The 27,301-nt window shown below is 46.4% G+C and overlaps 1 protein-coding gene across 1 annotated transcript; it reads left to right on the top strand.

Annotated features, from left to right (window-relative positions):
- Window positions 1-26,836, top strand: Ltf (lactotransferrin). The gene is made up of 17 exons (XM_051203180.1): window positions 1-164; window positions 2,579-2,739; window positions 3,790-3,898; window positions 4,117-4,299; window positions 4,667-4,814; window positions 5,379-5,434; window positions 7,831-8,009; window positions 8,436-8,610; window positions 9,384-9,538; window positions 10,779-10,869; window positions 11,851-11,898; window positions 12,808-12,963; window positions 15,279-15,420; window positions 19,920-19,987; window positions 23,073-23,257; window positions 24,599-24,788; window positions 26,653-26,836. Exons 1-17 carry the CDS (start codon window positions 62-64, stop codon window positions 26,685-26,687), a joined length of 2,184 nt encoding a protein of 727 aa, XP_051059137.1. The 5' UTR covers window positions 1-61; the 3' UTR covers window positions 26,688-26,836.
- Window positions 26,837-27,301: the final 465 nt, after the last annotated feature.

Below are 27,301 nucleotides of genomic sequence, written 5' to 3'. Positions count from 1 at the left end.
AAGGCAGGCTGATTGGGCAACAGGGCGGGGCCAGTCCTGTGAGGTCACCCAGCATGGATAAATGTCCACGGGAAGTGTGCAGAAGCCAGGCTTGTACTCTAGGTCCCCCAAGACCACAGGCATGAGGCTGCTCATCCCTGCCTTGCTGTTTCTTGAGGCTCTTGGTGAGTACAGATACCAGGCGATGTCAGCAGCTGGGAAAGTGGGCTTCTCTATCTGCCTCTATCTGCCTCTGCCTGTAGGCACCTTGAACTCTTACCTAACACTTTGAACACCTGAGTCCTCATGCCTGTATTCAGGAGGGTGGCCAGGCTGTGGACACGGTCCTGCCTGCCCTTGTCTAGGGTGGGGACGGGAATCTACCTCACTGATCCAGGGCAGGGTAATCTTAGGGCTGCTCAGAGCTATCTGGGGATGCTGTCCCCTTGTGCCCTGCCCTTCCAGAACTTTCAGCACCAAATGTACTTTTCTGCTTAGGGAGGAATATAAGGCTCAGAGAAGGTGAACTGATTGCTTAAGGCACACAGGAGACCAGAGTTTGGACTGCAAGGACTGTGCGACTGTGGCGAGACTGCCATCCTGACCCTCGATTTCTTCATTTTAAAAATAATAGGGCGTGAGAGGGACAGACTCAGGCCTACTTCAGGGAGTACTTGCCTGTTGTAGTGGTACCCAATCCCATCAGGCCATACCTGGCTACTGAGGGAATGCCTGCCTCCTTCAGGGAATGCTGGCTGCAGCACGGGGCTACAGAGGACTGGGAAAGAGCATGTCCCGTTTGTGGGGTGGAAAATTGGGGAGCTTGACATAGTCTTTTAGTCACCCTGGTTACACTTCCCAGGCACAGGAAGCAACCTCCCCTTCCCCATTGGCTTCTTGCCTTCCTTGTGCTACTCCTTGGCTTGAGGTGTCGGCTCTTTTCATGACCAGAGTTCATCCATTACCCAGCTACCCTGATTCCTTATTCTTGCTCCTCTCTCTGTCCCCAGAGCTGCCCCCTTATTGCTTTCCCTCATAGACTCTCTGGCTAAGCCTTCTCCACTTAGTCAGTAGCTGCCAGTCTACTCTGCCCCTTCCTCAAGCAAAACTCCCATCTCTGTCCTCTCCTGTGAGTCCCAGCTTCACGGCCTCCGGAGAAGGCTTCTTTGTACCAACCAGCACTGGGGACCACCCCCACCATGGTCTGACCCTATATCCTCTCTTAGCCCTGCTGCAGCTGCACCCTGCATCTAACCCAGGGATCTTAAACAGGCAGGCTGCCCAGTGGTTAGCGGTGCTGGTGCCCAACTGTCTAGGTTCACATTCTAGAGCCAACACTGCTTGGCTGGAAAGTCATAGCACTTGATAAAGCTACAAACGCCTGGAACTATGAGGGTATTGACAGAAATCACACTGAAGGGTGGATGAGGTTACTCATTGGGTAAAGGTGCTATCCACTGAGGCTGAAGACCCAAGTCCTAATCCCAGAACTCACACAATGGAACTACTAATTCACTTTCTATCTATAAATTCACCTTTTCTGATCATATATGGTAGTGCACGCCTTTGATTCCAGCACTTGGGAGGCAGAGGCAGATCTCTATGAGTTCAAGGCCAGTCTGGTCTACATAGTGATTTCCAGGACAACTAAGGTTACATAGAGAGAAACCTTGGTTCAGGAAAAAAAAAAAAACCCAAAAAGCAAAGAAAGAAGCAAAGAAAGGCCTTTCTGACCTTTCACAGTAGTGAAGTCATCTAATTTTGCCTAGTATGTGGCTTCCCTCACCTAGAATAAATGAGACTTACTCATATAAACATATATGTATTTCTTTCCATTTCATAGTTGAATATCATTCCATTGAACAGATGTACATTTTGTTCAGCCATTCACTAGTGTTGGAACACTTTTTTATTTTGTTTTTTGATATTCTAAATAATGCTACTATGAATATTAATGCTAAATCTTTATGTAAATATGTGGCTTGTTTTTGTTTGTTTTTGTTTTTCAAGACAGGGTTTCTCTATGTAACAGCTCTGACTGTTCTGGAACTCTCTTCATAGACCATGCTATCCTGGAAATCACAGAGATCTGCCTCCCTCTGCTTCCCTTGTGCTGGGATTAAAGGCATGCACCACCATTGCACGACAGAAATCTATGTTCTTGTTTCTATGTGCAATTATCAGCCTGTTTCCCAAAGTGGCTACATCATTTTACAGTCTCAGCAATGTATGAGGTTTCCCATATTAACAATGTTAAGATCCAGTTTGCACAGAAGTAAAAAATAAGCAAGTAGAAGTCAATAAAGTGATTTTTGGAGTGGACCATCTTTTGGAGGGTAGGAAACATGTTAGCCATAAGAAGGAAAATAATCTAGGGGCTCTGTCACCTCTAACTTACTGAATCTCAGCCCTCTGGCCAGGATAGAGTTCCCTGTGGTTCAGCATCTTAGCTTATCTAGAGTACAGTGGCTGAACACGACCATGTAACAGGGAGAGGAGGAGGGCAGAGCCATGGGCCGTCTACAGAGCTCCATCAGATGACGAGAAGGTCTTCTCCACGGACATTGCTGGGCTCCCAACTCCTTTCTCTTTTCTCCAGGACTCTGTCTGGCTAGGAGAGCAACTGTTAGATGGTGTGCTGTGTCAAGATTTGAGGCACAAAAATGTTCCAGGTGGCAGAAGGCGATGAAGGAAGTGAATGGCCAGCCACTCAGTTGTGTCAAGAGATCCTCCACCAGCCAATGCATCCAGGCCATTGTGGTAAGTCAATACCCCAACTTGAACAGAGGAAAGCAAGGGAGAGCCATGGAGTCCAACGAGAAATTCTCATCTCTGTTTTATTCCCTGGGCATCTGCCATTTGGGAGCAGTCCTCACTCACAGGGACTGGTGTCTCTTGCTATTGAGAGAAAGACAAGTGTGTTGAGAGGACTTCCCATGAGGTAACTGGGAGGATTTCACATTGTTCATAAGAGCAAAGAGGCAGCAGTCGTAGTTCATGAATGTGTAATGTCTCTACACCCTTGAGAAATTATCTTCACATAGGCGTAGGTGCCATACCCCAAATGTTGGGTAGGGATGGCCAGGACTCTAGACATTAAAAAGACACACGTGTGCCTTCCAGCACCCACGTAAAAGCTGTATGTAGTGGCTTTCACACATGGTCCCCGCATCTAGGAAGCAGAGACAGAAGGGCCTCTAAAGTCTAGACAAACTGGTGACCTCCATGTTTGGCAAAAGAGTTTGTCTCAAAAAAGTAAGGTGGAGAGAGATGGAGGAAGACAACGGAAGTCAAGCTATGTCCTCCACATGGTCGTGTACTCTCCCCTACTGCATACATCCCCAAGACATATGAAGCCAAAACAGGGATAAAGTATGTAGAACAAACAACTTTAAATACAAATGATTGTGACAGTGTGGCCAAGAGGGACTGAAGTGGACAGGCATACGTAGAGGGTACACACAACATGAGGAGTTAAAGCCCTTGGGGATGCTTACTCCTCACAGCAAATGACCTCTGACCTGGGCCGTCATCTTCAGCTAGGACAAGTGGATATAAGTAAAGCCAACTCATTCTGGAGCACCAAGACTCCATTGGCAGAGTTTGGTTGCTTTTTTTCTTGAAGCAGGTTGATCCACTTTCTTTTTTCTTTGAGATAGGGCTCCTCTGTGTAGCCCTGGCTGTCGTGTAACTTGCTTTGTAGCCCAGGCTGACCTCGAACTCACAGGTGTCTGCCTGCCTCTGTCTCTGGACTGCTGGAATTACAGGCACGTGCCTTCACCACTTGGTGCCTGGTCTATTTTCTTTCAGACAAATAAAGCTGATGCTATGACTCTTGATGGCGGTTCCATGTTCAATGCAGGAATGCCCCCCTATAAACTGCGACCTATGGCAGCTGAAGTCTACGGGACCAAAGAGAGTGAGTTCTCCCTAGGGACTTTGAAACCTGGTGGCTGTGTTGTGGCTGTGGACCAGGCTCTGTGGAGTCGGAATGGATGAGCACAAAGAGGACAACCCAGTCAGCATCATACATCGGGGAACTGGGTCCCTGGACTCGGGATTAAGGCTTGGCTGGAGTGGTTTGTTTCTCTCTCACACCCAGGCTGAGCCCTGTCCCTTCCCTCTGCTCCTTTGCAGAACCCCGGACTCACTATTATGCTGTAGCGGTTGTGAAGAAAAGCAGTAACTTTCATCTGAACCAACTACAAGGCCTGAGGTCCTGCCACACAGGCCTTGGCAGGAGTGCTGGGTGGAATGTCCCCATAGGGATACTTCGTCCATTCCTGAACTGGGATGGACCACCTGCATCCCTCGAGGAAGGTAAAATGGAGTGTGTGTGTGGGGGGAGCCTGGGTGGTCTCAGGAGGGAGTTTCTATTCTCATCCCACTTTGGGATGGGTGTGCTTATGGGATGGGTCCAAGGTTGGACAGAGGTTGGCGGACCAGCTAGAAACGGGCCACCACACCAACAGCGGTGAAAGGTGCCAGTGAGTATGCTCTGGACAAAGATGCATGTCTGAGTTCCCAAGACCACATCAGTGCTATCCTGTCCTGCAGGATGGAGGAAGGCGAATTGAAGCGTTGATCTAAATAACCTTCATCAATAAAAGTTGGGAGTCAGATATTGGGGTAAAAACTTGGAAGAGCAGAGAGCATACTCTGCGCTCTACTTCTCTGTGTTTGACAGCCGTGTCCAAGTTCTTCTCTATGAGCTGTGTTCCTGGTGCCGACAAGGATCGCTTTCCCAATCTGTGTAGCTTGTGTACAGGGACAGGAGCAAACAAATGTGCCTCTTCTCGGGAGGAACCGTACTCTGGTTACGCAGGTGCCTTCAAGTGAGTGATACCGTTTCTCCATGGCCATACTGCATCAGGGCAGGGTGCCATTCCCCACCCCATCCTTATTAGTGCACAGCCTGCTGGGGATGGACATGTGGTTCTTCTGCTGTGCAGATTGAGAACCCGAGTCCTAGGAAGTGGCTGGCCTTTCTACTCCATGTTCTTCTCCAGTCCCTAGAAGCCCAACAAGGACCCAAACTCTAAACTGCTGTTTTGGAAGCCAACCTGGCAACTTCTGAGCACCTCCGCGCTGACTTTGCTCTCCTGTTGTCTTGGGTTAGCTAACTTCTGCTGTCTCCCATCTGGCTGGAGCAGCTCCTGTGGCCATGGCGTTTTGTGCAACGCAGGCCTCTCTCTAGAGTCGGAGAGTGTGACCACCTTTACCCTGACTCAGCGCCTCCTTTCCAGGTTGCTTCCCCCCCCCCCCCCCCCCCGTGCTCAGGCACTTTGATAGAGGACTTCCCTGCCTCCTCCTTAATGATCCAAGCATACTTGCATATTCAGTCAGGAACACCATAAGGGGGACACCAAGTCTTTAACTGCTTTCATCTTGCTTCACAGGTGTCTGAGAGACAATGCTGGGGATGTGGCTTTTACCAGGGGGAGCACGATACTAGGTAAGGGCAAGGGCAGAGCTATAGGTGCAGCCCTCATCCTCCTGTCCTTTCGTAGAAATTCTGATGTGCAAATCACCAGAGTCCTCTGTTTCCAGCCGCACTACTATCAAGTTGCCTACAGGGTCCAGCTCTTATTTTACATTTTTTCTTAAAAAAAAAAAAAAAAAACTCACTACTTAACTTTTATTTTAAGTGCATGAGTGTTTTGCCTGCATGCATGTCTGTTCACCAGGTGAACGAATGCCTCGTGCCTTAGGAAGCCAGAAGAGGGTGTCAGATCCCTCGGAACTGGAGTTGCAGATGATTGTAAGCCACTGTGTAGGTCCTGGGAATCAAATCCAGGTCCTCTGGAAGAGCAGCCAGCACTCTTAACTGCTGAGCCACCTCTCCAGCCTTCATCTTGTGCCCTTGAAATCTCCCACTCGCCAGATACTCCCACCAAAGAGCTTGCCATGTCTTCTCCAAGATGTACAAGGCTTTGCCTGATGAACTTCACTGGCTGTGTCTCGGGATTCTAAGTCCATACACGTTTTCCTGAACGCTAGAAGCTACGCTGCCCCAAAGTTTTCCACTCAGCATTGAGGGTCAGAGATTGGTTCATGGCTTTAATACATAGGCCACTCAGTGGTTCTAACAGTAGAGGAATGATCCGTGGAACACATCCACCGTATTTTATTTCTCTACCGCTCTAATGATGGACAGCCAGCGACATCGTCCTTCTTTCTGTCACGTACAGCCATGTGTCTGTCTTCTTATTGTGATGTCAGAGGATATCCATCATGGACATGATTGCTAGGTGTGGACAGGCTGACCAGAATGTGCCCAGGATAACCCCAGACAGGTCATCACAGTCTTAGGCCCACAATCCCAGAATCTCCAGAGAAGCCTCGCACAGTGGTGCATGCCTTTAATCCCAGCACTCAGAAGGCACAGTGCTGGGAATTATTTTGTCAAACTTTATGAAAATAATACTTCCACATGGACTGGGATTGCATGGAATTTAAATTGATCAATGAAAAGATTAATTTACTTATAATATTAAGTTGACTGGTCTGTGATGATAATGTGGCTTCTCCCCCCCCCCCTTTTTTTCTCTCTTTTTAAAATGAGGCTGAACATATATAGCATAACCTACCAGCCTTGAATCCCAAGCATAGCCAAAGATAGCCTTGAACTCCTGAGCCAAGTGCTGGTATTATAGGCATGTGCCACAATGCCAGGCTTATATACCTTTAAAAATATCATTTGACAGGCTGTGCGTTTTTTCTTATTGTGGGTCCTGTGCAGTTTTTGAGTTGAATTACCTTTATTCGATATAAATTATTTGCTATAGTACCCAGTTTTGTACTAGTTTGTGTTACATTATTGCTAAAGATCACTGCGTATCATAGGTTGGTCCTGTAACATCTTGCTTCTGACCTTTCTTTTAGTTTTGTTAGTGTCCTGTTAGCTATATAAGCCTCTTACTCTCCCTTTTTTCTCCCCCTCTTCCTTTCCCACACTCCATTGAGCTATATTCCCAGTATCTATCATTTTTCTCTTTTTACTTAAAACAGAAAAATTGTGTGTGTGTGTGGTATACATGCACACATGTGTGCAGGCTGAGTCCTGAGGAGGGCTTCACGTGTGTTCCTCTATTGCTCTATTTGAGCATGTTTCTGAGACAGTTCACTCACTGAACCTTAAGCTTGCCTTTTTGACTAGTCTGGGTGGCCAGCAAGCTCCAGGAGCCTTTGCCTCTGCCTGCCCAGCACTGGGTTTATAAGTGGGCACACCACCAGCACCCCTCCCCCTTTATAAAAATGAGTCCTGAGGGCTTGAACTCAGGCTATCATACTTGTGTAGCAAGTACTTTAGTGACAGAGCCATCTCCTCAGGCCCAGATTTTTGTCACTTTTACTCTTCTGGAGACACGGGTGAGGTAACTTTCCTTGGCACTCCCCACATCACCTTCTCTTTCTACTTTTGAGACGGGGTCTCATGTAGCTCAGGCTGGCCTCAGACTTGCTATGTAGACAAGGCTGGCTTAGAACTCCTGATGTATCTCTCAAGTACTGGGAGTGTGTGTGTGTGTATGTGTGTGTACCACGACATCTGATTTATCAGACCCACTGTAATGAGCTTTTTGTCAGAGGCTGTGGGGACCTTGATGGAACTCAATCTGCCTCCTTGAATCACGGAAGCAGCTCCTTCAGAATTCAGAGCTGCTGAGTCTAGCGTGCCCAGGGACTTCCTGGAGACTTCTTTTTACCTTTCTGAGCATCCAGGGCCAAGTCAGTCCTTTTTATTCAGTTTTGTCAGCTCTGTGGTCAGAATTCTGTTGGGGAGAAGAGGAACATGAGCTCGTGCTCATGACCAAAGGTTGGCTCATTTTCTCACCTCTGCCTTCCTCCCAGAGGAGCTACCAGATAAGGCTGAAAGGGATCAGTACAAGCTGCTCTGCCCAGACAACACCTGGAAGTCGGTGGAGGAATACAAGGAATGCCACCTGGCCCAAGTCCCTTCTCATGCTGTTGTGGCCCGAAGTGTGAGGGGCAAGGAAGATGCCATCTGGGAACTTCTCAGCCAGGCACAGGTACACCCACCCATAGTCCCCCAGGCCTGTTTAAGTTTAGGGGTGCAGAGGGCCTCTCCTTCCCTAATGTGTGCAGCACAAAGACTTCTTCAGCTTAGGGACTATGGGCCCCGACTCTCCTCTAGACAGCAGAAAGAGTGGAACCTTCTCCAGTGTCAGCCTCTGGCAGGCTCTCCTGGGCTCTAGCAGAAGCAGGGGCAGGGGATGAGATATTACTCTTAGGTCTCCAAGGACCTTGGGGCAAAGCAGTTTTCCAGGGAGTAAGCTACAGGTGAGCTTGTGTTTCTGCAGTGGGAAAAGTCACTGTGAGAGATGATGTCAGCTACGCCTCCTGCTCTGTTAGAGTTATCCTCAAGCCCTGGGTAGCAGTTGCCCAGTTCCTTTCTGCCTACTGCAAATGACCATGATCTACTTTTCCTCAAACAGGAGAAGTTTGGAAAAAACAAAGCATCAGCATTCCAGCTCTTCGCCTCCCCCACGGGACAGAAGGACCTGCTGTTCAAAGACTCTGCCATTGGGTTTTCAAGGGTTCCCCCGAAGGTAGATGTTGGCCTCTATCTGACCTTCAACTATATCACATCCATCCAGAACCTGAGGAGAAGTAAGTGAACCCCAGGCAGAGACCCCAGGGTACCCCAGGCAGGCAGGAAACTGGGTGGCAGCCCCTCCACCAATGGCGGCACTGGCACATGCCCATGTGTCTTCTGTCAATCAAGTCAAGGGCGTTGTGAGAAGTTGTCTCCAAAAACTGTCACAGACATTGGTTAATGCTTCCACGTTCCTCCGTGTATGTCAGGGTCCCAAGACCCTTATTAAGTGAGAAACAGAGACACAAGCCAGGAAACCCTGGTGTAGGGGGATTACTCCAGAGGCCAGGTAGAGCGCCCCTTGTGTGCTGGGATTTGAACTTGCCTGGGGAGACTACATGGGCTGAGTGAACTTGGCCATGTTTATCCTACTATTGGGGACCTAGAGAGGGAGTCTGAGCGAACCAGGAGGCTAGGCTGTGGTGTGTGATGGTGACTGTGGCCTTATGGGTGGTCGGGACTGAGTGCTCTAAGCCAGTCCCTGGGGTATGCACTAGTTTCTACATCACGGAGCTTCTATTCTGAGGGATAGGACATTAGGCACATAGAACATGGCTCCGCTATAGAGGCCAGGGAAGCACACCAAAAGAACAGGAGTGACACATGTGGAGAACCTTCATTCAGGCCTGGAGCGGTTTTGGGAGCTGTGATGGGAAGGGAAGAATGAACGGTCCCACACCAGATTCTTCTGTCTCAGAAGAGCTGGGCAGGAACCTGATCCCCAGGGAGGACAGAGGTGGGAGTGAGGCAGTGCCTACGAGCTCCTCACCATTGTCCCTCCCCACAGGTGAGCAGGACGTGGCGGCTGCACGTGCCCGGGTCACGTGGTGTGCAGTGGGCAGTGAGGAGAAGCTCAAGTGTGAGCAGTGGAGCAGAGCGAGCCGCGGCAGGGTGACCTGCGCCTCATCCCCCACCACGGAAGACTGCATCACCTCCATCATGGTAGGCAGCCCGCGCTTCCCGTGGTGTGGGCACTGGGCTTCTTGGGCACAGGCCGTGGTCGTCTGCTTACAGAGAGGTTGCTCACCCAAGAGGCCACTGTGAAGGAGGAACGGCCGGAGAGGGTGGTCCTGGGGCACGCATGTACACGGATTGCGTGAGGGAGCTCCTTCAAGGTTTGAAAAGCCATCTGTTGTGGAATGTCCACCCTTTTCGTTAAAGGAACAGGTTAGGATTGCTGGGGTGATTTAGAAAATATGAAATGGTTTTGCATCTCTCTCTCTCTCTCACCCACCCCCCCCACGAACCACTTGTATGTAGCTTCATACAAAGATATCTACAATGAGAGTTTTGAAATTCCCCACTCCAGGGTCCTCTGTATGTGCAGCCTAGAGCAATTCCGGATTGTATGGATTATATACTTTGATCCATTTTAAAAAATAATCAGTATATTATGGATACTTCCCCACATCAACACTTAATCTTGGGAAACTTACAGTGACCCGCCTGCCTCTGCCTCCCCAGTGCTGGGATTAAAGGTGTGCACCACCGTCTCCCAGCAGGAAACATTCTTTAATGTTTATTTTATGTGTGAGTGCAAGAGTGCATATGTGGAACCATGTTCATGTAGTTCCCTCAGAGGCCAGAAGAGGGCGCCGGGCCCCTGGAACTAGAGTTGCAGACAATTGTGAGGGCTGTGTTGCTGCTGGAACTGTACTCAGGTCCTCTGGAAGAGCAGCGGGACCTTTAACTGTGGAGCCAATCTGCAGCCCCCTCTGATTCGTTTTAATGCAGTTGCAAAAAAAAAAAAAAAAAAAGATGACTGGACAACGAAGCTTTGAAACCTTGATGGTCCGTGTTTCTGTACTGGGGTGTGGCATGCTCCTTCTAGCCACCAGTCAATTTGATTAGCCAACTAACTTCTGGGCACCACTTTGTGTTGCGCTAATAAGCAGAAGTTAGCTGGGAGCAGTTGTTCTCATCATATCTTTAATGAACGAGGCTGGTTCCGGAAGGGGTTGCAGGAATGCTCGGGTACAGGAAGACAGAGAGCTGGTGTCTCAGGTGTGTGGGTGACAGCGCATGACGATGGAGCTGGTGAAGGTCTGAGAGGTGCCTGTGCTATTTCCTTGGGGTGTTCGGTTTAAACAGCATGTGGCTTGAGGCCATTCCTCAGGCCTGTGAAGGCTGCAGGACGGAAGGCAGCTTTCTGTAGGGTGGGTGACCTACTCTGTCTCCACAGAAAGGAGATGCCGATGCCATGAGCTTGGATGGAGGGTACATCTACACTGCGGGCAAGTGCGGTTTAGTTCCTGTGCTGGCGGAGAACCAGAGTAGGTGGAGTTGATGTCCTTTCTGGGTTATTCCATACGAGGTTGACGTGAGAGTGGGGAGTGACCCACTCACTAGACTCCGGATGGAGGAGGCGGTGAGAGAATCAGAAGAAAATAAATGAAATGAGCCTTGCAATCCACTTTGCCACCCCTTCTCCCAAACTGACAAATCATGGGCAGTTTACGTCTTGATAAAAACAGAACATTTTGAGGGATGGTGAGACGACTCAGTGGGTAAAGGTCCTTGCTGCCAAGCCTGACGAACTGAGTTCAATGCCCAGGACCCACATGGTAGAAGGAAATGACTTCCACAAAGTGTGTTCTGACCTCCACACATGCTCCATACATGTCATGTGCACCTACACACACACACACACACACACACGCGCGCGCGCGCACATACACAACACACTAAATAGAATTTAAACTTTTTCATAAAGACAACACAGAAAAGTATACAAGTAAACAATTCAGTGACATTTTACAAATAGCACCCAGATGAGGAATCAGCAAGCCTCAGAAGTCACCTTGTGCCCAACTGTCGCCACATTCCCTAAGAGTAGTGACTCCTGATTTCCAAGGACACAGACCACCTCACCTCCCTTTTAAACCAAGGGAAAAAGAATTGCCTGTTTAATGTCTGCTGTGCCTTGCTCAGGATTACTTTTTGTGATATTCACTCACATAAATGTGTGGCTGTTGATTATTCGGTCTCCTAGTTGCATGATATTCTATTGTGTGACTCTGCCGTAATTCTTCACCATTGTCCTTGTGGATAGCATTTGGGTAATTTCCATGAATAATACTGCTATAGCCAGCCATGTCCTTGTCCATGATGAAAATGTATATTTATTTCTCCTGCATTGCAGTGCCAAGGCATTCTCTTTGAATTTGGTCATGTATTGTGGGGGGTTTAAAAACCTGTGGCTTCTCAGTAACTCTGGGTATTCATTGACGTTCTGCTCGTCTTTATTCTTTCAGAATCCTCCAAAAGCACTGGCTCTGACTGTGTGGATAGACCAGCAGAAGGTGGGTCAGGGTTAAAAATAAGTCACCCTCAGGAAGAGGCAGTGGGAACCTTAACCTAATCCCTGAAAAGGCCGAGTCCGGGGACCATTGTTGACAGATAATTCATGGAGGAATAATTATAATTAATGTTTGTATGAACCTTCACACTGGGTGGGGAACTTCCACATGGTCACTCAGTGCAGGGTTATGTGGAAACAGAAATGTTACTCCCCCATCCTAGATGTTGAGGAAACCATGGCCTGGAGAATTTCCCAGGGCCTCGGATCTCACTCATAGCTACAGACGATGCTGGTGCAGATCCTGGCTTTGAACCGGGATTTCGAGCATTACCGAGCCCAGGGCCCTGTGCTCTAGCTCCAGCTGCTCACCGGAGTCGGAGCTTGCTAAGCTTTGGGCGACTTGGTACTTGCCCTCGGAGGGGGTGTCGGATATTTTTGACTGGAGGAGGATTTGTCATGTTAACTTCCTCACTATGCTGGGTTGGTTGCACTAAGCTCTGGGTGGTCCTTATGTGCATGCCCCCAGCATTCCTGCAGCAGCTGACCTAGCGGTCACCACTGCTCTTGCCCTGATGCAGCTGCAGGTGGCGGTTTGTGCGTTGTTGAGGCCACTGTCATTGTTCAGGGTCTGTGCCCACAGGTAAAGGTTTGTAACTCAGCAACATTGTGTGGCTCGTTGGGGATAGTCCCCTGTAATCATTTTTTAAGAGCATTTTTCCATACTACTTTATTTCATAGCTCAAATCTTTCCTTCCTTCCTTCCTTCCTTCCTTCCTTCCTTCCTTCCTTCTTTCCTGTCAAAGATCCATGGTAAACTAAACCTGTTACTTATCGGTCTGGGTTGGAGACACTACTAGAACCCATGTGCACCTTGGAGGTTAAGATTGCCTCTCTGTCACCTGCTGTACAGGATATTTTGCTGTAGCAGCAGTTAGAAAACAAGATACTGGCTTCAGCTGGAGCTCTGTGAGAGGCCAGAAGTCCTGCCACACCGCCGTGGACAGGACCGCAGGCTGGAACATCCCTATGGGCCTGCTCGTCAACCAGACCAGATCCTGCAAATTTGGTGAGGATGGGGAGGGTCTCCCGAGAGGGCCATCCTGGTGGGGGAGTGAGTACTTGGGGCTGTGGAGCCTCTGGGAAGGGAGGGGGTAGGAGGTCTGCACCTGGCTGTGGCTTGCTCTATTTTAGACTAATTGGGTTCTCTTGTGGTCACCTCATGGAGCCCTGAATGCACAGGCTGTTTCCTACAGAACAGTTCCTAAGTTTCCCCAACTCCACTCCACCCCTATGAGATCCAGATCTCAACATCAGCCTGCTCCTCTTCTCTGTGTCCTAGGAATGGATATGGGCTCAGAGACGCACACACTTTACTTCTGGGTGTCCCTCGTATCTTACTTAAATTCCTCTTAAAGCCCATCCTATTTCTGGAGCCTGGTCATTCCACCTCATCCAGCTCCCACCTTGGTCACCACAAGCTATGTCCTTGGTGATGCCAGGACACACGGCATCTCTTGGGTGTGAGCCTCGTTGTATTATGATCGGGTCTTAGGTTCTGGCTGGGGCATATTTGGGGCACACGGTCACTGTTCTTGTCAATCATCAGTGCCCCGAGTCACAGGCCAGCTGTTGCCTTCTAGAGAGTGACATACTGTGGCTCTTCAGGAACGTAGGCTGCAGGAGTCTGGCAGAAGACAGCCTTGCTCAGGGGTCAGGGCTTTTGTGTCCTCTATTTCCTCTTTTCTTGGGTTAAGGCACACAATGGGTACTTTTAGGTTAGGCCTCGCTGAAAGGAACAGAAACTCTCCAAATGGCAGAGGCTGAAGCAAGATGGGTGCGCATTTCTCTCTCACATAAGAGAAGTCCGATAGTGTGTTGTGGGAGCTAGTTCAGTGACAGCATGGTGTTGGGGGACCTGGGCCTTAAATATCCCTTTATTCTTGGGTGTGGCTGGTCCAGTACCTGTTCCTACCTTATGCATACAGAGTGAAGGAAAGAGAGGGGACAAACGGCATGTGCCGCCCTGCATGTGTGCGTGCGTGCGTGTGCGTGCATGCGTGCGTGTGGATGCCAGGGGGCAACCTTGGGTGTCCTCCTCACGAGCAAGGTCTCCGCTGGCCCAGAACTCACCAATTAGGCTGGACTGGCCAGCTAGCCTGTCGTAGGGAGCCTCCCGTCTACCTCTCCAGGGTTGGGATCGAGAGCGTGCTGACACAGTCAGCTTCTTTTGGTTCTGGCAATGGAACTCAGGTCCATTTGTATGGCAAACACCTTACAGACTGAACTTCCTCCCCCCACCAGCCCATGCCATTCCCCTACAGCATGTTTATTGTTTGTCAAGCCTCTGTAGTACACTTACAAATTACAACAGAGTCGTATATGAGGGACATCGTTCCAGTGACCATTTTTAGCTGTAACTCAGAAGGATCATGGGCTTTCATTCATTGTAGAAACAAAGAGAAAAGTATTGAATGCCATGATTTGTTTTCCCACTGGGCAGTGAGCCACACTGCATGGCACAAATGACCATTTTTAATTAGAATATGTTCAACCTTATGAGTTAGCAGCCGGCTGAATTGTTAATAATCAGATGTATCTTTTTGAAATCATAAGTCCGTTTTTTTTTTTTTTACTTTTTTTAAAAATGTGCATTGGTGTTTTGTCTGCATGAGGGTTTGGGTGCCCTGGAACTGGAGTTACAGACAGCTGTGAGCTGCCATGTGGGTGCTGGGAATTGAACCCGGGTCCTCTGGAGGAGCAGCCCATACTCCTGACCACTCCTCCATCTGTTCGGCCCCGTAGCTTGAGTTTTCTAATGTAGGCAAAAACACAATAAAACAGACATTTCCAAATGTTTTAGTGTGTATAGCGAAAACCCATTCCTTTTAAGAACGTTTCAAAAAAAATAATTCCAGAAAGTTGACTGCTAGCACACTTGAACATGTCATTGTATCTAGTACCATGGGTGTGCCAGCTGCAGGGGTGTACCAGCCGCAGGGATACGCAGCCAGGCACCCAGGGAGAAGGCAGGGTTTTAAAATTTTGTCTGTCAGATTTAAAAATGAAAATAAGAAGGCGGCTGTGGAACAGGTGTCCAGCAGGTGGTGCTCTGCTGCAGAGAGCCACAGGCAGTCCCGGTGCTCAGCAGAGCTCCCACTGCAGGGCCCCTCTGTGTGATGTCCGAAGCACCAGGAATATCCTGTCCATGCCTGTAGTTTCCAGGGGCTCTTTGGTTGGCGGTGGAATGTCATTCCGTGATGATGAGTGTCCCACCTCTCCAGTCTACATAATGAGCTGAAACCACGCTGCGCTTCTCGCTGGGTAAAGACTTCGTGTTGACTCTGGTCAGAAGCACTAACTTACCTTCTTCCTTCTGTGCAGACGAATTCTTCAGCCAGAGCTGCGCCCCTGGGGCTGACCCCAAATCCAATCTCTGCGCTCTGTGTGTTGGTGATGAGAAAGGCGAGAATAAGTGTGCAGCCAACAGCAATGAGAGATACCACGGCTACACCGGGGCTTTAAGGTGAGTGAGTCTGGGACAGGGCGCAGGGTCTTGGCCGTCATTCTCAACAAGTGGTTGTAAGGGGCCAGGTGTGGCCTGTCATGGAAAAGTCAAGCGGGCAGCAGGAGCAAGAGCCTCCTATTGTACTCGACAGCCCAGAGAGAGTGGAGGTTAGATGGCAGGGCTGCAGGGCTGCAGGGCTGCAGGGCTGCAGGGCTGCAGGGGCTCCTCAAAGTCAGAGAGTGTCGGTGTTTTGTGGGGTGATGTTTAGTAACCACCCCCACCCCCACTCAATTCAGGTCATCATTACATCTTCCTTAATTCATTTATTTTTATTTTATGTGCATTGGTGTTTTGGCATGTGTGTCAGTTGTGAGCTGGGAATTGAACCCAGGTCCTCTGGAAGAGCAGTCAGTGCTCTCAATCACTGCGCCATCTCTCCAGCCCCACAGCATTGCACCTTATGTGTTCACTTTCTCCTTGGCTGGAGAGATGGCTCAGCGGCTGAGTGCTTGCAGCTCTTGCAGAAGAACTGAGTTCAGTTCCAGGACCCCTACCAGGTGGCTCACAGCTCCAGGGGACCCAGTGCCCTTCTCTGGTTTCCACGGGGACCTTCCCCACCCCCCCCCACACGTGCACATATTCACACATAGACACACATACACATAAACAACAACAAAAATTAGCAGGACAATGGTGGTGCACTCCTTTAATCCCAGTACTTGGGGCACAGAGACAGGTGGATCTCTGTGAGTTCAAGGCCAATCTGGTCTGCAGAGCTAGTTCTGGGTTATTAACACAGACAAACCCTGCTTCAAAAAACTTAATAGTTTTTTTTTTTTTTTTTTTTTTAAGAAATCACAAGGAGAATGCCATCTCACAGTGTTATTTTCCAATAAGTATTATCAAAATTTAGCTTTCAGATTTCATTCATTTTAAGTGCCGCATGGATCACATGACTATACAACTCAGGCTTGCTGGGATTTTGGTCTCATGGCCCTGTGTGGGGTGCGATTTGTACGCAGAGACTTCTCCCCATCCCTTATTTCTTTGCCAAGAGTATGCTCTACCACTAGGTGGTGACACCGATCCTCAGATGACAATAGTCAAACTGGACTTTGAGCCTTTAAACGTAAATTTGATAATTTTATTCCCATGAAAAAATTCCAGATTTTTTTTGCTATATCTTGATGATTTGTAAACATCAATTTTTTAAAATAAAAGATTTATTTATTTTTATGTGCATTGGTGTTTTGCCTGCATGTATGTCTACGTGAGGGTGTTGGATCTTCAGGAACTGGAGTTACAGTTGTGAGCTGCCATGTGGTTGCTGGGAATTGAACCTGGGTCCTCTGGAAGAGCAGCCAGTGCTCTTAACCCTTGAGCTGATTCTTTAAGTGTACTAAAAATGTCCTTAAGGATTCACAAATAGAAAAGCTACAGCTTGATTCCACTTGGAAATATTAAGTAGATAAGTTTGATAAGAACTCAAGCGAGTCCAATGACCCATTTTACTCAGACTTGCCCGTGATATTATTTCTCTGAAAATATGTGCACATCTGTGTTCCTGTTAATACTAAAAGACACAGTTGTCTTCTTTCCGGTTATATCTAGACTCCAGACTTGGGGTATATAACAAAATAATCAAAAGCTAGAGCCAGGGGTCTTGTTTTCTCTCTTATCTACCTAAAATTTATTTAGGTTAGCAGATAGCATATTGATTGGGTTTCATCATGGCATCTTCAAATCCATGTGGCATTCTATTTTGTTCCCATTTGTTCCCCTGTGCTATGTGCAGTTGCTCATCTTCCCCAGCACAATCTGTTTTTGCCCGCCCCCCCATTCCCATCTTCTTTAAGGTCTCTCCCTTCCAGGGCTGGAGAGATGGCTCCGCAGTTAAGAGCCCTGACTACTCTTGCAGACGACCTAGGCTTGACTCTCAGTATCCACATGGTGGCTCACAGCCTTCTGGCCTTGGCAGGTGCCAGACATTAAAGCAAACAGTCATACACATAAAATAAAAATAAATAAATCTTTTGAAAATCCCTTCCTTCCTTCTCATGGTCCTCATTCAGGTTAAACACGCACGCACACACACACACACACACACACACACACACACACACACACACACGCTTACATTTAGACTCCACATCTGAGAGAAAAAACATGTACTATTTATCTTTCTGAATCTGTCTTATTAACATGATAATCTCCAGTTTTATTCATTTTCTACAAACAATGATTTCCTTTTTCTTTAAATGTCCATTGTGAATATATAACACTTTTCTTTACCAGTTCATCTGTTAATGGACATCTTGGCTGCTTCTATTTCTTGGCTATGGTGAACAGAGCAGCCATAAACATGGATACCCAGGTGTGGTATAGCTGGACCAGATGACAGTTTTAGTTTCGGGTTTGTAAGGAACATCCACGGTGGCTGCACAAGTTTCATTCTTGTATTCATGACTAGCATACAAATACTACTGGTTCTTAACTTTTAGCTTTCAGGTATTTTTTTCCTGACTTCCTGCTATGGTGTAAAACCTAGCATCTCACACTGCCACCTGTCTGTCCTTCTACTACATCAACCACAAACTTTGCCTGTCTTAACACATGGATTCGTCTTATTGATGCTTGCATTGCTATGACTACTCCAGCATCGTGTTGGTATTAAGTATGTGACAGAAGTATGTCCCTAGCCAGGCACAAGTTGCCTAGGAGCCGAATTCACAACATCATGCTTTTGAAGCAAGTGCTCTTTACCCACCGAGCCATCTCCTTGGCCCTGTTTTTATCCCAAGTGCTCTGAAATTCATTTCTCTATTGAATCCTCTCCACTGTATTAGGTTGAGCGGTTGGCGGGCATTTCATTAAACTGTTTGGTGTGGGAAAACAATGATTTTGTTGACCGTTTCTAGCCTCTTTTTGCTAACTTCTCTTTAAGCCTTGCGTTTTAAACCTGGAACTCTTAAGGATCACCATCTGGTTTCCTACTGTTCGCTAGCCGGTCTTTCACTTCCGGTTTCTGCAAAATTTGCTTGGCTGAGTATTTTAAAGCATTTTTATGGTGAAGACTTTTAAAATTTCATTTTAAAAATATAAGTGTTTTGTCTCCATACTACCTGCATGCTTGGTGCCCTCAGAGTCAAGAAGTCAGATCCCCTGGAACTGGAGTTTTGGATTGTTTTGAGCCTGCTTTTGGGTGCTGAGAATAGAAACTGGGTCCTCTGGAAGATCAGGCAATGCTCTTAACCACTGAGCAACACCCCCTACAATACACCCCCCCCCATTTTTTAAATTTTTTTGAGACAGTGTTTCTCTGTGTAGCCCTGGCTGTCCTGGAACTTGCTTTGTAAACCAGGCTGACCTTGAACTCACTGAGATCCACCTGCCTCTAGCCCCTATTTTTTTTTTTTTACTTCCTTTGTATATCTCTTTGTATTATGACTATTTCTTTTTTGAGTTTCCTTATTTCCTTCATGAATGCTTCATTTATTTTATATCTTTAATGATATTAAGTAAGTATAGTTTGTAAAAAAAAAATCCTCTTCCTTACATTGTCTCTGAATCTTGGGAGTATAGTCTTCCTTCAAATATCTGATGGCTTCAGCCTGCTTCACCACATTTGAATGAGGCGGGTGGGTGATTCTTTGTTCTCTGTCACTGTAGGACTCCTGGTTTGTGCATCCTTCTGACATGAACATCCTCATGTCAGTCTATAGATATTTTCTTGACTTGATATCAAATTCTCCTGACAAAGAATCTGTCTGCTTCTTGGGAAGGATAGTTCTACTAACCAGCCTGGGAGGTGCCTAGGGACTGACTTCATCTTCCAGAATACAGGCTTTTTAGTTTACACCTTATGCGTGCTGGCAGGGGGATGTGGAGACAGATCTCCCAGGCTTGCTTCAAACTCACAGCAACCTTCTCTCAGCTTCCAGAGTGCTGGGGTCACAGGAATGACCCGCTCTACCCAGATCACCTTCTGTTTTGTTTCCCTATACTGTAGTATTGTTAAGATTCAACCTTCCAAATGGATAGGGTGAGAGAGTTGTTGCATGAGATGGGAGGGCACCTGTATTACACTCTACCCAGTCACCTTGTTCTCAGTCACTTTCAACGATGCATTCCAGTTGCTGAGTCTTCCTGGAGTGCTGTGGAGCACATCAACTTTCACTGGAGCTGCTACCATGCCCATCTTCTGCTACAGCTTTCTTCCTTCAGTTAGGCCAGTTAGTACCACTTGGCCATTGTCTTTCCAGATTCCAAAGGTTGTCATTATTACTCTCTCTTTCTTTTATAAAATTATGGGCTAAAAAATGAAAAATCTCACTGCTGTTACTTCATTGGGATAGATACACAGATGCTCACAATCTGCCATCTTAAATTCCTGGAAATAGTTTCAACTTCTGCATGTTTACTTCCATGTTTTGGTCTTTGGAATGTGTATCACAAATATTTATGAAACTTCTAATGGTTTCTCTCTTGTGGGGCATTTATTTTGGGAAATATCTTAGGTGCCTGGCTGAGAAAGCAGGGAACGTTGCATTCTTGAAGGACTCCACTGTCTTGCAGAACACTGACGGTATGTGAAGACATTTCATTTCCTCCTTCAAAGCAATCTGTAGCACCATAACACACCCTCATCTTTGGGTTTTATATTGGAGAAGATAACGTAACTATTTCAGACTTTTGACTAGAAGAATTCCAAAATCTTTTCAACTTCTTTATATTTGTTTTTGAGATGGGGTCTCATTTTAACTCAACCTGGAACTTACTATGTGCCTCACATGGGCCTGGAATTCACAGAAGTCTTTCTGTCTTGACAAATTGAGTTCTGGGAATTACAGGCATAAACCTCTCCAATTAGTAAATTCTAAAGACCCTACTGTAGTAAGTAGCATGAAGACATCTGTAGTGTCATGGTGACTTTGAAGCAATTCACACAAACACACACACACACACACACACACACATATCTATATATCTCTATATATAGATATATACACATTTATACAGACATACACACATACATATACATACACACATTCACATGGGCATATACACACATATACACACATTCATACATATACACACAGTATACACATTCACCTATATACACATTCATACAGACACACATATACACATTTACACATACATTCACGCACATATTTACATATACATATTCACAGACATATACACACACACACCACAAGCCATAGTTGGTAGCACCTGTGAAGAAACTGTCTATCTGTACCAGATGAAACAAGTATAGATAGTAATAATAACTGAGTGTATATAAATAAAATTTCCTTTGGGGGAAAAAGTAGCAAGAGGCCTTCCTTCAGCTTGGCCTAGAAACTCCTTGAAAGTCAGCGAGTAAAAATCCACAGGAAATGTAGGTTATGAAAGATAGTGTACCAGCCATCGTTTGAACAAGAACCTCTTCTTGCAGTCTCTATATTGGGAAAACAAAACTAGGTGTTCAAGTCCTGCCAGCCATTTGCTACTTTTCAAGTTGTAATTTCCTCCTTAGATTTCCTCAGGCTTCCTACCTCTGTCACTGCAGGTGACTGTCTTGTTCAGTAAGCTGTCAATCAAGCCCCTTCTTCTGTTTCCTTCTCCCTGTCTGTCGTTTCTGGGTAGTCAATGTTGTGTTAGGAAACCTCTGAGTCAGAAATGATCAGTATTAAGCAGAGGAAATCCAGGAGGACAGTGAGGTATTTCCCAAGGAGAGGACTCTGGGAGGATGGTGAGGTGTTTCCCAAAGAAGGAGAGTCAAGCACAGCGTGAATGATGAGCCTGTGTGCACACACTCAGGAATACCTGTTACGAGAACTTTCCCACCAGCCTGGTCCCAGAGTCACGTCAGTCCCAAAATAACACACAGAGACTCTATTAGTTATAAAGCTGTTGGCCACTGGCTAGAGCTTCTTATTGGCTGGCTCTGTCTTAGCTACGAACTCATTTCTTTCAATCTAAGTGTTTCCATGTGGTCTTACCGGAGGGAGAGAGAGTCTGGACCTCTTACAGCCTACATCTTGACTTCTCTCCCTACATCTCCCAGGATTCTCCTTATCTCCTAATCCCACCTATCTTGCTTTCCTATTGGCCAACAGGGCTTTATTCATTAACCAGTAAAAGGAACATATTTACAAAATGACACCTCCCATCACATACCTACTCTCACATCTGGAATTTATGGCAGCTTGTGTGGCATTCAGAGATCACAAATTTAACATCAGTTAAATTTAATTTGAAGGTTCTTGGGTACTTAATACCTATATTTATTGGAATTAACGAAATACATTTGATAAACTCATGGAGTTCACCACATTTTTTTTTCATTTTGCACTGAAATGAGGTGGAAAAGATTATCTCTATTTGAAAGTCTGAGCTTGGAAATGCTTTAGAATTGGAAACTTTTTCAACATTGACATGTTATCTAACATGTGGGAAATGCTGCACTTGACCACATGTGATGAGTCACAGCCTGATTGCAGTCACTCTGGAAACACTATGCAATATCACCTTCAGGTGACAACTGTACTTTGAATATGAAACATAACGGAATATCTTGTTTATTTTTGCATTGTCACTTGCACAATATTTCATCATGTATATGCAAATGTTCTAAAATTTGAACAAATTCCAAAGAAAAAGTATTTCTAGTCCCAGACATTTGGAATAAAGAATACTCAGTATATTTTCTTTTTGGAACTTACTGGAAAATGTATGGACAGATAGATTTCTTTTGTAAAAGGAGGGAGCTGGGAAGATACATTAATAGGTAAAGTGCATGTCATGGAAGCATTAAGACCTGAGTTCAGATCCCCAGTATCCATGTAAGAAGGCAGATGAGGTGCTATGTGACTGTAACCCCAGCTCTGGGGATGATAAGGGTGGTGGTATGTGGATTCTGGGCCTTCTGTCCAGCCAAGCTAGATGAATCAATGAGCTCTGAGTTCAGTGCAAGACTCTGTCTCAAGAAATGAGTGAAGAAGTAATTGAGGAAGATATCCAGATGTCAACCTATGACCTTCACACATACCTGCACAAGCAAGCACATCTGCACATATGTGTACGCACATGTACAACACTCACATACAGAGACACAAATACTTAAAAGATCATTCAATCATTCAACAGCTTGATTGAGCTACAACTTGATTATTACAGCATCCACCCATTGTCTGTGTACAATTTAGTGGGCTCTGGCATAATCCAACTCCACAATGCTCATTTGAACAACATGAAGAACCCTTTGCACCCGTTGGAAGGCCACCATCTTTGCTTTTTCATTATGTACTTCCTGTCACCATGCCTTTGCCTGTCCTCATAAACACAATCATCATTTGTGGCCTTTTGTAGCTGGTTTCTTTCAGCCTAGTATCATGATTTAGAACGTCAACCATGCTACCACATGTGTGAGCTTCACTTCCTTTTTTTTATTAATTAAGATCTTTTATAAGACCAAGCACTGATGCTTGACATATTTGTAGCCTGCACAGCTTGGGCAGTATAAAGCTTCATTTTGTCTCCTGCATATCACATACAGCTACACATGATATAGCGTATCACATGTGCTTTTCAAAAGAGTCATACTAATGCAGAAAGGATGTCTTGTCCAAGCAGGTTAGCTGTGGCTAATGACACCTTTCTCTCACCAGGAAAAAACACTGACCAGTGGGCTAGGAACTTAAGACTGGAGGACTTTGAGCTGCTGTGCCTTGATGATACCCGGAAGCCCGTGACTGAGGCTAAGAACTGCCACCTGGCCATAGCCCCAAATCATGCTGTGGTATCTCGGACAGACAAGATGGAATACATTCAGGAGGTGATGATTGACCAACAGGTATGGACCACCAGGGTCCCTAGCAGGTTCTTTACAGTGTGGCTCCTGTTAGGAGGTCTTCACTATTTAAGCCTTTGCTCGACTGATGGGGAAAACATTCACTTTGTGCTATGACTCTTCCTAGGGGATCAACTAGACTCTTTGCTCCTGGGCTTGAACTCGTGTCATGGCCCAGCGGCAGTTCTGACCTTTCCTTCCTGCTGCTTCCTTTCATGCCTCATCTTAGAGAGCAGGACGAGCAGACAATGCTTATAACAAAGTTTGTAAAGCAGCAATCCCAGAGCACACTGGACGCGCCCGAGACACCAGTCCTGTGCTCACAGATGAGCACCAGGGAAAGCGGAAATACTAAACACACAGGGTTGTATTTTCACAAAAGAGATGCATAACCTGTTTTCTGCCAAGAAGGCTGGGAATTGATGTGGTTAATAGCCTGGTGACCTCTGTGCTATCTGCATGGCCAGGCCACATTGGCTCCCAGACTATTCTGTTTATGCCAGTCAATGTATAGCAATATCCTCCCTGAGACACTTAACAGGAGCATCTTGTGCCTGCTTCCTCTGTTAATCTATAAGCTGATCTTTGTGGAGGATGTCACTTGAACTTTACAAGAGTTTTGATGTACTCATCTATTAAACTTTGTTGTACACATGGGATTGAGTTAATTACCACCAGGAAATTGTACTGTACTTAAATATGCCTGAAGTAAACTACTCCATGTCAGAGTTTTGAAGTTTGAGCCAACACTGGCTACTGAGTGACACTGAACTAGACTTCTTGCTTTCCATGGATAGACACTCTGCTGGTCATGGCGCTTATAGGAACCTCCACATCCCTGGATTTAGAGCTGACTGTGTTCTGGGGTGCCCTGTTCTATTCTCTATTTTCCTACTATAACATGCTGGCCCTGGGTATGCCTTTTGAGCCCAACAGTCCTGGGTATGGAGAAGGAACTGTTGTTGAGAGAGGCTGAGTGTCCTGCAATGGCCCCTCTGGACAGCTGAAATACTAGAATGTTCTAGGTGATCAGCTTTTAGGGGTGGATCTCAAAAAGTCATCACCCGACTTCTAATCACCAACAGTATGTTCTCTGGGAAGCAAAAACAGATTTAGTAGGAGGGAAGCTGTGGGAGGTAAGGTCAGAAGTGGCGTGAAGCCTGGGCCCTGGCTGGAGTGGGCATGCCACCAGGAGCATGGTAGGGAAGAGCCATGCCCTGTAGGGAAAGGAATACTGCTGGGTTTTGGCCCTGCTCTTTACCCAGGATGAGAACCCTTGACTTCCCCATGCTCACGCTAACCTCTTTTTTGACTACTCACAGACTGTTGGCTCTTTTGATACAGAAGTTTTTTGGAAGTAATGGATCGAGGTGCCCCGGGGAGTTTTGCCTGTTCCGGTCTGAAACCAAAAATCTTCTGTTCAATGACAACACTGAGTGCCTGGCTAAGCTCCATGGCAAAACAACGTATGAGAAGTACCTGGGAAAGGAGTATGTCACAGCCACCGCTAATCTGAAGCAGTGTTCAAGCTCCCGTGAGTGGATTCTAGATATAATTACTGGGGAACCAACTTGGGAGAATGTAGCAGGCTTCTCTTGGACTACCAACCAGCTCCCAAATCATGACATGGAGACTTATTAGTTATGAATGATTGGCCTTAGCCTATGCTTGTCCCATTAGCTCTTATAACTTATTTTATCCTGTTTCTCTTCATCTATGTCTTGCCTTGGGGCTTTTTAACTTTCATTCTGTATGTTCTGCTTTTCCCGCTTCTGTGTCTGACTGGCTGGCCCCAGGCATCTCCCACTCCTCCTCCTCCCCTTCTCCTCCTCCTCCTCTTCCTCTCTCTCTCTCTCTCTCTCTCTCTCTCTCTCTCTCTCTCTCTCTCTCTCTCTCCTAGATTCCTCCTCGTACTTATTCACTTTGTTCATCAGCCTTACCTATCCCTCTACTGCCTAACTATTGGCCATTCGGCTTTTTTATTACAACAATCAGGTGCCTTGGGCAGGCAATGTGAAACATCTTCACATAATTAAGCAAATATAACACACCTTTATATAGTTAAAGTAATATTCCATGACAGGAGGAAGGTCAAGGGCTGGAGCCCAAAATGCGTGTAGAAATGCAAATTCCTTAAAAACTTAAAATGTAGAGCCAAAGAGATGGCTTGCGGGTAAGAGCATCTATCTACCACTCATTTCCAAGCACCTGCCCATGTGGCAGCTTACAATGTCTGCAATTCCAGTTCCAGGGGATCTAACACTTCTGGTCTTTGTGGGAACCAGGCATGCATGTGGTACTCAGACATACAGGATGCAGGCAAAGCACCCATACATAATAAAGTAAATTCAAATGTAGGAAAATGTATAATTTAGTCACTGAAAACTATTTAGAAGAGTGGCTGGAGATGTAGTTCAGTTAGTAGAGGATTTCAGTCTCTAGCATGCTATAAATAAGGTGCAGTGGTGTATACCAGCAATCCCAGTGCTTGAGAGGTAGAGGCAGGAGAATCAGTTCAAAGTCATCCTTGGCTACCTATGAAGATTGAAACCAGCCTGAGGTACATGGAACCATGTCTCAAAATCTGATACCTCATGCAGAGGCAGAAGCAGATACTGTGGTCCAGGGGTAGGAACAGGCCCAGAATCTCTTTGTTAGCTCTTCTCAATTTAGGAAGATTTTGTCCCCAAAAGAGACATTTGGTCATTCTGAGAAACATTTTAATGGCCACAATTCAGTAGATACTGCTGGTACCAGACAATAAATGCTGGCTTGTTAGCAAGCAATGCACAGGATACCCCATCCTTCCAAAAAAAAAAAAAAAAAAAAAAAAAAAAAAAAAAAAAGATTCTCAGGTTCCCCAGGCTGATTGCACCGAGGTGAGAAGCCAAGTTCTATATCGAGTGGCTTCTCAGGAAACTGTGTCACAGATGTGGTTCACACTTGATCTAAGGCTATGGATGAACTAGTGAGCAGATAGCACTGGTGGAGAGGCCATGTGCCCAAGGACAGAGCTGTATGCCCATGCTGTACCCAGATCACAGCATGGTGGCTCACACGGTAGATGCTCAGCCAGTGTTCGCAGATGGAGGATAAGCCAATAGATTGGCCTTCGCTGTGCATACTTTAGGAGTCAGAGGACCACACGAATCTCATGAACCTGAGAGGTGTGAATTGATTCACTTAGAGGTGGAGTCAAGCGTCCCTAGGGTCCTATGTTCCCGGGAGGCCACAGTTGCTAGAAGAGGCGGTAGGAAAGATGTGGATGGATGAGGCAAGCCCTGGCTCACAATGGTAGGGCAAGGGCTTAAATATTGTTTTTGAGACCCCTTTGATTTCTATATCTATGAAAAACAAAAAAATCTGTCCCTGAATGCCTTACTTTTTGTGTTCCACAGAGCTGCTGGAAGCCTGCGCCTTCCTTACCCAGTGAAAACACTGAGCAAATGGCCCCACCTTCCCAGGAAGCCTCAGCCTAGATCTATGGTTCTTGTGGCCTTGCAGAAAGTAGAGTCTGCTGACCATCTGTCTGTCCTGATAACTCCCTGCTGTCCCTGTAGGTGGAAATAAAATGAGAAATAGCATTGGTTTTTGTGTCGTATGAAGTGTCACTCATCATGCCTTGAACTTTACACTGAAACTGTGTGTCTGACCAAATGCCTGCACACTTGGGAATTTTCCAGGCCCAGCCCTCCCTTTGTCCTGAAGTTCTGGGCATGATGCCCACTGATCTGGAATCTGGAGACAAAGCCAAGTGACTATTTCATTCCCAAGAGGATCTGGTTTATTTACATAGACATCACAGCACATATACATATATGTGTCCCAGATCATGTGTGCTGGTGTATGTACATGTATACTTCAGCATATACTTGCACATGCTATACTGTGCGTACTCCTCACACTAATTAATACGCGTGTGTGTGCACATTCATGTAAAGGTCAGAGGGCAGTCTTGGCTGTTACTGCTCAGAGACCATCTACCTTTTTCTCTTTTTGAAAGAGAGTGTCCTAGTTTGTCTTTCTATTGACACGATAAACACCATG

The sequence above is a fragment of the Phodopus roborovskii genome, unplaced genomic scaffold (assembly GCF_943737965.1).
Source record: "Phodopus roborovskii unplaced genomic scaffold, PHOROB, whole genome shotgun sequence".
NCBI lineage: Eukaryota > Metazoa > Chordata > Mammalia > Rodentia > Cricetidae > Phodopus > Phodopus roborovskii.
Note: the sequence above shows the minus strand (reverse complement) of the source record. Positions and strands in the feature narration are given on the sequence as shown.